This window comes from Rosa rugosa, chromosome 6 (genome assembly GCF_958449725.1).
Source record: "Rosa rugosa chromosome 6, drRosRugo1.1, whole genome shotgun sequence".
In the NCBI taxonomy this organism is placed as follows: domain Eukaryota; kingdom Viridiplantae; phylum Streptophyta; class Magnoliopsida; order Rosales; family Rosaceae; genus Rosa; species Rosa rugosa.
In genome coordinates this window covers 8,159,994-8,169,507 of record NC_084825.1, presented here as the reverse complement: position 1 = coordinate 8,169,507, position 9,514 = coordinate 8,159,994, and the positions used below count along the sequence as shown (strand labels likewise).

The following is a 9,514-nucleotide window of genomic DNA, read 5'->3' as shown; positions in this document are numbered from 1 at the left end:
GGCGCTGACAGTCGGCTCCTGAGGATTCTGGGACTGGAGTGTGGTCACCGGTAAGAGAATGAGAGGGGTTGCTCTGGAGAGGCTTGGATAATCATAGAGATTAATTGATGAATTGTGTGTCTTGTTACTTCGTTGTAGCATCCATATATAGGCTACCAGGCCATAGTGGTTGGCTTTAAACAAATCATGATGGGTTAAGCACTTAAGCATTAATGGAATCATGGTGGGTTAAGCACTAATGGAATCATGGTGGGTTAAGCACTTAAGCACTAATGGAATCATGATGAGTTAAACACTTAAGCACTAATGGAATCATGATGACATATTCACTGTTGGCCACCATGAAATGTAGTTGAATGCATGCTTCCCCATGTGCATGCCATATTCCTTAATTGAATGGAGTATGAATATTCGCATGGGCGTGCCTTTTCTTGCAGCTTGCATAATCTTCCATAATTCTGCAGGTAGGCTTTATTTAGCCTCTAAATAATATATTTCGATCTTGTTGACAATATATAGCTTGAGCCACTGACATTGACTCAATTTCTCCAAGACACACTTGTCAGGCCAAAATGCTCATTTTGGGTTCAAACAATTACTATTATGGAGTTGGGCAGCCCAACAGTCGGTCCAAATAACAATGAGGAAATACCAGCCCACAACCCAGGCCCAACAAAGCATCACTCTCCCGACCTCCTGCAACCAGACGCCACCGCCGCCGCCACTACGTTCCTTAAGCCGGCTCGTCACCACCGTGGAAAGAACTCCATCAGTGACTTATGAGTTATAGTGATTAGAAGATCATATGGCATTACATGGGCAGAGTCTTTAAAGCATTAGAAGCAATAGAACTTCGTGGCTGCAGCCATGTAGAGAAACGAGATATCTGATCAAGTTCAACTTGCATCCATGGAGAGGAACATGATGCTTGATTTCTTCGATGGATGTATTTATTTGATTTTCTAGTTTAATTTTTATTGTATAATACGCTGTAGAATACATTTGAAATGTGCTAATAGCACTTTTCTTTTTTTTTAAATAGCTCAACATTTTTGCCACCAATATCAATGGATCAATATATATTGGTACTGATTTAAGTAAAAAGTGGCAATAGACTTTGGCCCTTGGCACTGATTTGGAGGTGTAAATTTGCTTTGGTTGAAGTTATTCCACTGCAATATTATTGGTGTGTATTGTCCCAAAAACACCTGTAATAGAGGGGACTGAACTCTCATTAGTGGCTGTATAGTGGCTAATACCATTAGCAACCATTATCAGTGTGTATTGAGACTAAGACTACTGAAAAAATTGGTGTGCAATGGGGAAGATTATAGTAGTGGGAGTTATACATCCAAAAACCAAATGTGTTTCCCTCTTTTGAAATATGTGCATTTAATCTATGATCAGTACTCAAACATTTTGTCACTAATCAAAGTAATGTACGAGCCTTGGCTTAATTCGATGTTTCATGATGATGTATTACTAGACACTGGTTAAGTTGGCATGGAATTATATATTCCCTTCACCAAGAGGCAACATCAATTTTGAAACGAGGCCACCGTCAAACCTTGACTTACCTTGCAAAGTTTCTTCATGTATCTTATTAGAATTTCTAGTCTAGTAAACAGAAAAGGGTACAGCTATTGCCACCCTACTATTTTCTTAATTCACCCTACAAACATTTGAATTATTGAAAGACTATATTACCCAAGTGCAAAATGACTAATAAGTATATATACTAATTTTCTAAAATCTAAATTTGTAAGGAAAACTAAATAGATAACCAATTAATTAAATACAAAGACTATTACTTTGACATAGATTAAAATAGACGAACATTGAAACTGAAATAAAAAAATAAAAAAAATGAAACTAAATCAGATTGTGATTTTATTAGGAAACTTTAATATATTCTATTTTTTTTATTGGTATAAATCAAATGAGATATTTTTGTTAAAAAAAAAATCTTTTTTAAATGGATATTCATATAAGGATATTTTTTAAAAGAAAAGAGAAATAAGTTTGATAAGTAAATTCAATAATTGAAATTAAAGCCCAGTATCATTTGGTCTAGTGGCATAGTCTCCCCTTCGTAAGTGGGAGGTTGTGAGTTCGACTCACGAAAGACTAGTTGTAGCATTTAAGTTGTTTATCTGATCAAAAAAAAAATTGAAATTAAAATGTAGGGTGTTATGAGTAAGTAGGGTGAACAAAGAAAATGGTAGAGTGGCAATAGACGCACCCACAGAAAATGGAATAATTTACGGGAATAATAGATGGTGCCCCTTTTTTTATTTTTCTTGTGCCCTCAAGTAATGAACCCTGATCAACCTTATTAATCCAGATATCTTTTTAGTTTTTTCTGCTTGAACCCCATTCTCTCGCAATTATATATATACTTTTAGATAATCAACTTTTTCATATATAGCATGAACTTTTTCCAGAGTCTGGTGAACTTATTGCTTTGATTGTTGTTAATTTGAAACTTTATTGTCCTGATAAAAAGCTAATCTAATTAATAAGTTTTGACTAAAGACGACAACATAGAAAACCCTAAAGGGGTTTGAGAGAACGTCGCCCTCATGGGTGGTCGTTTCTGCAACTTTCTCCATCTCCGATGGAGATCAATGTCGGGACATCCCTTGCTGTCGTATACCTCAAGTGCGGTGCATATCGTCTCTTCTTTTCTTCCGGTTTGCTTTTCAAATGAGTGTTCTACGACTCCTCTTGCGACGGCGGATCGTGATGTGTTCCCCTTCTCTTGGGCCTTTACAATCTGGGATTCAAGGATGCGCTCGCAAGTGGTCGGCGACCCTTCACTGAGACATCGGGTTTGGTGGGTTAGATCCGGATCTGGGATCCAGGGACTGTGAAGTCTTCTTGGCATTTTGGCCGTGCGGTTGGGTGGCGGGGGCATCTGGCCACACGCCTCACTTATGAGGATTCCTATCCGACTTTGCATCAGCATCTCCGGCGGCGGTCCTGGTTGCAATGGATTCTGCGATCAGGATCTTGGGAGACAAAAGGTTGGAGCACTTGGGTCAACGGATTGCGATGGATGTCTCCTTCCAGGGTCGGCCTTGCCTTGTCGACGATGCAACGGTGCGGCTCAGTTGGGCGACGGTGAAAATCGAGAAGGGTGGCCGGACGTCGGGCTGAAGCATGGGTGCCAAGATCAGTTTCAGATGGGCCTGGGCCTTTGTCAAGTTTGACCGGTCAGATTTGACTTTGGATTTGGGCCGGATTTGGATCAGTATTTGGGACCCGGGTCGCATTCAACTCTGGATCTTGGATCCGAGACAGCTGCTCATATTGATCTGGTATTTGTTCTGGTTCTTGGGAGTTCGATTGCTAATTTTTGAGTTTTTGACACCCTCGGTTACTGTCGAACTCCCAGTGAGCAAATCACCTCTCCTAGGTGATCATATCACCGGTTACGGTTACGGTTACTCCTATATTTACACTGCTCTCGTGACATATGCAGTGCAGCGATGTTGTCCGACATCAAGTCACATGGTTACCTTTAATTTTAGATGCGTCTGGGCGTCTTGCTATCCTTTATTATTTTCCTTCTTTATAGATGCGTTTGTGCATCTTGTTATGCTTTATTGTTTTTCTTTCGATGTTTTTGCATCGCTCCATGTAATTCTCAATTTCACTTAATATAGTTTGTCGTCTTTCCCTTCAAAAAAAAAAAAAAAAAAGTTTTGACTGGAACAATCATCTTCATTCCATTAAAATCTTTTCTTGCATGGTGCTTAATTACTGCCATGTTATCAATCACATTACGTGACGGATCCTGAGGGCTAATTACATAGCTGTACAAAGAACAATTCTTGGATCCACCCCCGGATGAACCTGCTTGTTCACCCCTCTCCCAACCTACCAATCAGAAATAGCCACATATATTTTGAGTAAAGAAATAAAACTCTAGCTTAACTATTTATAAAAGAAATAATAAAAAATAAAAACAGAATTCCAACTCAATTAAGGAACGGACGTTAGCTAACGCCGTTCCCAAATCCATATCGTGTTCTTGGCCAGGACGAAGAATAGAGGAAGTTTTGAAACCTAGCGACCAAAAGTCAATCCATACTGACTGAAGCTGCAACTATGGATACCATCTCTGACAAGCAGTGTTCTAAAACTCGGCCGCCCAGGCCGCCTAGGCGGCGCTGGGCGGCGGCTCTCCGACTCGAGTAATGCCAAATCGGCGGGGTTGGGCGGGCTGGGGTTGGGCGGCCGGCTAAGCGGCCTAGGCGGCCGATTAGAGGCTGGGCGGTTCGGCGATTCGGCGCTGGGCGGCCTATTTAGGCGGGTTTCTGCCTCTCTTAGATCAGCGGGAGGAAGAGATCGAGGTGATCTAGAAATCAGATAGAGATTGATGGATTGACAAAAGAGATCGATGAGACTAAATCGATTGTAAGATTGAAAGGGAAAGAGAGAGAGGATTTGTGATCTGAAATTGATCAAGACTCCGATCTGGTAGTGGATTTTGGCAACTCGATCTGGGTATAATTCAATGTTGTTCAAAGATAACTGGCTTGGAACTCGATCTGGGTATTTTCCATAGAAGTTCTATGATAACTGGAACTCGATCTGGGTTTTCCAATGATGTTCTTTGATTGAAAGACTTGATCTTGGGAAAGTCGTTTGCTTCTTCTTCTTTTTCGTCGAAGTGGTCAGTGGCTAGCTGGCATTTGAGAAGCAAATGTTTTTTTTTTCTTTTTTGAGAAGCAGTGAAAGCTAGCTTACGTTTGGTATTAACAAAGAGTAAAATAAAAAGGGTTGGTGGTTGGAAACGACTTAAGCTAGAGTTATCCACCGAATAGGTTTATTTTATGAAACTACCATTATTAATTATTCAACTTAGCCCAGTAGTCATCAATTAATCCAATATATAATCAACCATTATATATAATAACCTCAGTTTAAGCTAGAATTAGATAAGTTGGGTAATGGAGTTTTATAAAGAAGTAAAATAATAATGCAATCTGCTTGAATATGTTTTATATATACTTAGTTATATAATTAAATGTTATAAAAATAAAATAAAGACTAAAAAATATAAAACCGCCTAGGCACCCGCCTAGCCGCCTGGGCGCTAGTCCCCTGGCCACCGCCCAACTAGCGCCTAGCGATTTTTCGAACCTTGCTGACAAGGATGAAGAACAGATTGCGCTTGGACAGGAGGTAATATTTATATCAGCATATATATGGTTTTGATCAAGTCATACGGTTCAAGGAATTCATGATTAAGCTTTCATATTTTGTTTATATCAGCACATGGTTTCAATTAAGTCATCTCCTTCTTCTTTTTTTTGTTTTTTTATTAGTCAATTGAATATGGTTATATTGATTATACATATACAACTATATGATTGAAACCTTTGAGAACACAACGTAGTGGCAGAACAATGCTATAGCTTTAACTCTTTGGTTATACTTGTAAAGTAATTTATATCATTGATCAGTTATGATTCTTGTGTTTCTTTTAAACAATATTTTGATTTTGATGTTGTCTAGAGTTGACAGCTTGGAATTTAAATGCTCTCAGTAAAGTAAGAAGTGTGATCATGATTTCTGGAATCTCATTCCTATTGTGAAAATTTGGAACCACTTTTGCTTAGGTCTCTGTTACTTGATTTTTACTAAATATATATAATTGGGACTTAACCATGGAGGAAGGATCTGAAGAGGGCGTCCGTGAAGAAGAAAAATGCAGACCGACACATGTCAGCCAGCCAATCAACCTAATTTTGATGCGGGTCCCACCCACATTATCTTCATTGGAGTTAGACGTCGGCTCTGTGCGAAACCACCGAATCTTTCAGTGAAATCAAACACAGAGAAGAAAAGAAAAATAGGAATAAGAAGAGCAAAAATGGTGTGTTTCGCTACCTCCCCAAATTTTTGTGCTTTACTCTAAAATCAGAAACTACTGAAGGGAAGGGGAGCTTCGATATGGAGGTGAAGCATGAAACGCATCATCTTTACTTACTCTGTTCTGATTCAATACCGTCGAGCATCTCGACCTTCCCTTGATTCTCAAATATATTGGAATTTGATCATCTGGCCGTCATTTCTATTTTGCTCCCCCAAAGTTGCCCAGGTCCTCCCAAAATAACAACAACAAAGACCCAACTTCGGCAAATTCTTCGATCTTTCACTTTTCCACAATTTCTCTGTGGGATGATGATTGTTAGTTCCTAATTATACATGGTTCTTAATTGATTTCGTTGTTTGACTCCATTAACACTGAAAAGATTGAATTTTTTATTACCTCCTACCTTTGTTAGATTGTCCTTCTTCTTTTTGTTTTGGATGTCAATTTATAGCTCTGAAGAACGACTGGGTTCTTTCGTTTTGTGTTTCTGTTTTCAAAGTTCAGAACTTTTTCGAAACATGGGATAGTCTACTATGAGGAATATAGGTAAAGGGTGCCGATAAGGATTTTGGCAGTGATGATGAACACGCCGCCCACCGGAGGCCGGCTCAGGGAGGCAGTGAAGGATTAGAGAAGATGATGGAATTTTGACTTCTTGGAATTTTCTTTAAACCAACCGATGACTGACACGTATTTCGTCCGCGTTTTTCCAACTACACTGACGTCCTCTTCTGATCGCTGCTGCTTAACCATGAATCTCTTTCTTTCTCCTGTAAGATATTTTGAAGCAATTGATACCTGTCTCTCAAAGTCATATTGCATATATGGATTGTTTTATATCTCTACTTTGTCTGTGTATACATGGGATAAAAACACTTGTTTATTACTTGCCCGAACTGCTGCCTTCTTCTCTTAAAAAAAAAAAAAAAAAAAAAAAAAAAAAAAAAAAAAAAAACTTAATTCAAGTCTCTGTTGCAGTAACTTATTTTTCCTGGTCAATTGGAATATAGCTTGATCAATTTTTCTTCTTCGTTAATAGTTGATATCGTGGTCAAAATTTAAGTGAAGGCAGCAGTTCAGTTTAATATGTAGGTAACAAATAAATTTTAGTTCATTAGTTCGTTAATAGTTGTAGGTAACAAATAAAAATTTAGAATTAATATGTATTAATATGTATATTGCAGGTTACAAAGAATATAGTATGTATAAATAATGAGCTGTTAAGTGGTAGAGAAGTTGCTTTTCCAGATGAGGATGAATTCGGTTTGCAAGGTTATGACAAGTTCAGTTTGCTGGGTGAGAATGGAATTGATTTGCAAGGTGAGGAAGAAGATGATTTAGTAAGTGAGGATGAAGTTGATGTGCAAACTGAGGAGACTTTTCAATGTAATGATTCTTCTTTAAGTTCAAATGAAGACAAACAGAAGAAAGAAGAACTATATATCGGAATGGAGTTTAGTTCTGATGAGAGCGCGTATAAAGCTTATGCTAAATATGGAGGAAAATCTGGTTTCAATGTGAGAAAACAACGAAAGAAGAGAAACAACAAGGGTTTGGTTGTAAGGTTGCTTTATTGTTGCTCAAAAGAAGGTTACCGAAAGACCAGAACAAAGAGGGAAACATCTTATTCATTACCAGTTACAAGGGTCGGTTGTAAAGCCCATATGAGTTGCTATCGTCAAAGCAACGGAAAATTCCAGATTGTGTCGTTTGAGACAAATCACAATCATGAGTTGATTAAAACACCTATGAAGCATATGTTAAAGATTAATCGAAGTTTCTCTAAAGCTCAAAAAGAACATGCTGATGATGCTGAGATGTTAGGAATTTCAGCAAAAGCAACAGTTGGATTGATGAGTAGAGAAGTTGGGGGACGAGAGAATCTTGGTTTTATGGAAAAGGACTATCGGAATTACATACATCGAAAGCGAAGGGTGAAGATGGAAAAAGGAGATGCTGGAGCTATATTGCAATACTTCCAAAAAATGAAAGAGGATAATTCATCTTCTTTTTATTCAATGCAACTTGATGAGGATGATATGATCACGAATATTTTTTGGGCAGATGAGCGTTCAGTAAGTGATTATGGTCTTTTTGGGGACGTCGTTTGTTTTGACACAACTTATCAGACTACTGAATAAGGTAGACCATTTGCTCCATTTGTTGGGGTCAATCATCATAAGCAAACAGTGGTATTTGGTGCAGCTTTATTATATGATGAAACCATTGAGTCCTTTAAGTGGCTTTTTGAGACTTTTCTTGGAGCGATGTCTGGAAAGCAACCAAAAACCATACTTACAGACCAATCTGCAGCAATGGCTAGTGCAATAGCAAAAGTATTTCCTGTAACTTATCATAGACTGTGTTTGGCATATTTACCAAAATGCAGCAAAGAGGTTAAGTCGTGTGTTTCACGGATCAGAACAGTTTGCTCATGATTTTGGAAAGTGTGTATATGACTATGAGGATGAAGATGATTGGTTATTGGCATGGAGTAATATGCTCGAGAAACACAATTTGAAGGAGGATAAATGGTTAAAGAATTTGTTTGATTTGAGAAAAAAATGGGCATTGGTATATGGGCAGCATACTTTTACTGCAGATATGATGAGTACACAACGTAGTGAAAGTATGAATAATATTTTGAAAAAATACTTGAAGCCTAGTTATGACCTGTTGTGCTTCTTTGAACACTATGAGAGAGTTTTGGCTGATCGACGATATGAAGAATTAATTGCTGACTTCAAGATGATGCAAACCTCTCCTGTGTTATCTGCTAACGTAGAGATGTTGCAACATGCAGAGGAGGTGTATACCCCAGAAGCTTTTAGACTCTTATAGCAACAATACACAAGTATTGGTGATTATGTTGCTAATAAAGTTAGCAAGTCTGAGATGAAATATGAATACAAAGTATCTTATCGTGGTGTTGCTCGAGAGCATTTGGTAAAATTTGATGCTTCAGAGCAAACAATAACTTGTAGTTGCATGAAGTTTAATTTTGTTGGGATTTTATGCCGTCATGCAATGAAAGTGTTGGATAGGAAGAACGTAAGAAGAATCCCTCCTACTTGCATATTAAATCGATGGAGTAAAGAAGCTAAGGCAAGAAGCATCACTTGTTATCATGGACCAAAGACTAATGAAAATCTCAAGCAGTCGATTGGAAAGCGGTACAGCCATTTGTGAGATTGCATCCTTTGCTGCAGAACATGAGGAATTAACAAAGTATGCAGATGAATATGCCATCGAGTTGCTTAAAAATTTGAAAGAAAAGAAGAAGAAACTTTTGAAAGAAGATGCATGGGTGATTCAAACTTCAGATGTTGGAGCTTTGGAAGGTGAAGTATCAAATGCACGTGGAGTTAAAAGAAAAGCTACTGTTGGACGACCACGCGGTCGTCATGGTAGATTTAAAGGTGTTCTTGAAGGGAAAAATTGTAAAGCCACATTTAAATCGTCAACATCTGTAGCAAGTAAAGCCGCAAAGAAACAACTATCCTTCCAGGTATTTATTTAACAATTTGACAAACAAACTAAGCAAATTTATCTATTAACTAGATTTGTTTCTTTTTCTTTTGTTTTTTTTTTTTTCCAGTTTTCAGATTCAATCAATTGTAACTCATT

At 38.0% G+C, this 9,514-nt stretch overlaps 1 protein-coding gene across 1 annotated transcript; it reads left to right on the top strand.

The window, feature by feature from the left end:
• Positions 1–5,833: 5,833 nt before the first annotated feature.
• On the top strand, positions 5,834–9,427 carry LOC133718630 (protein FAR1-RELATED SEQUENCE 5-like). The gene is made up of 2 exons (XM_062145503.1): positions 5,834–6,659; positions 7,072–9,427. The coding sequence occupies exons 1-2, from the start codon at positions 6,567–6,569 to the stop codon at positions 8,026–8,028; spliced, it is 1,050 nt and encodes a 349-aa protein (XP_062001487.1). The 5' UTR covers positions 5,834–6,566; the 3' UTR covers positions 8,029–9,427.
• The last annotated feature ends 87 nt before the right edge of the window (positions 9,428–9,514 follow it).

Coding starts and splice junctions, on each gene's coding strand:
- LOC133718630 (XM_062145503.1), top strand. CDS start 6,567: ATGACTGACACGTATTTCGTCCGCGTTTTTCCAACTACACTGACGTCC. Junction 6,660..7,071: donor TGAATCTCTTTCTTTCTCCT/GTAAGATATTTT, acceptor TGTATATTGCAG/GTTACAAAGAATATAGTATG.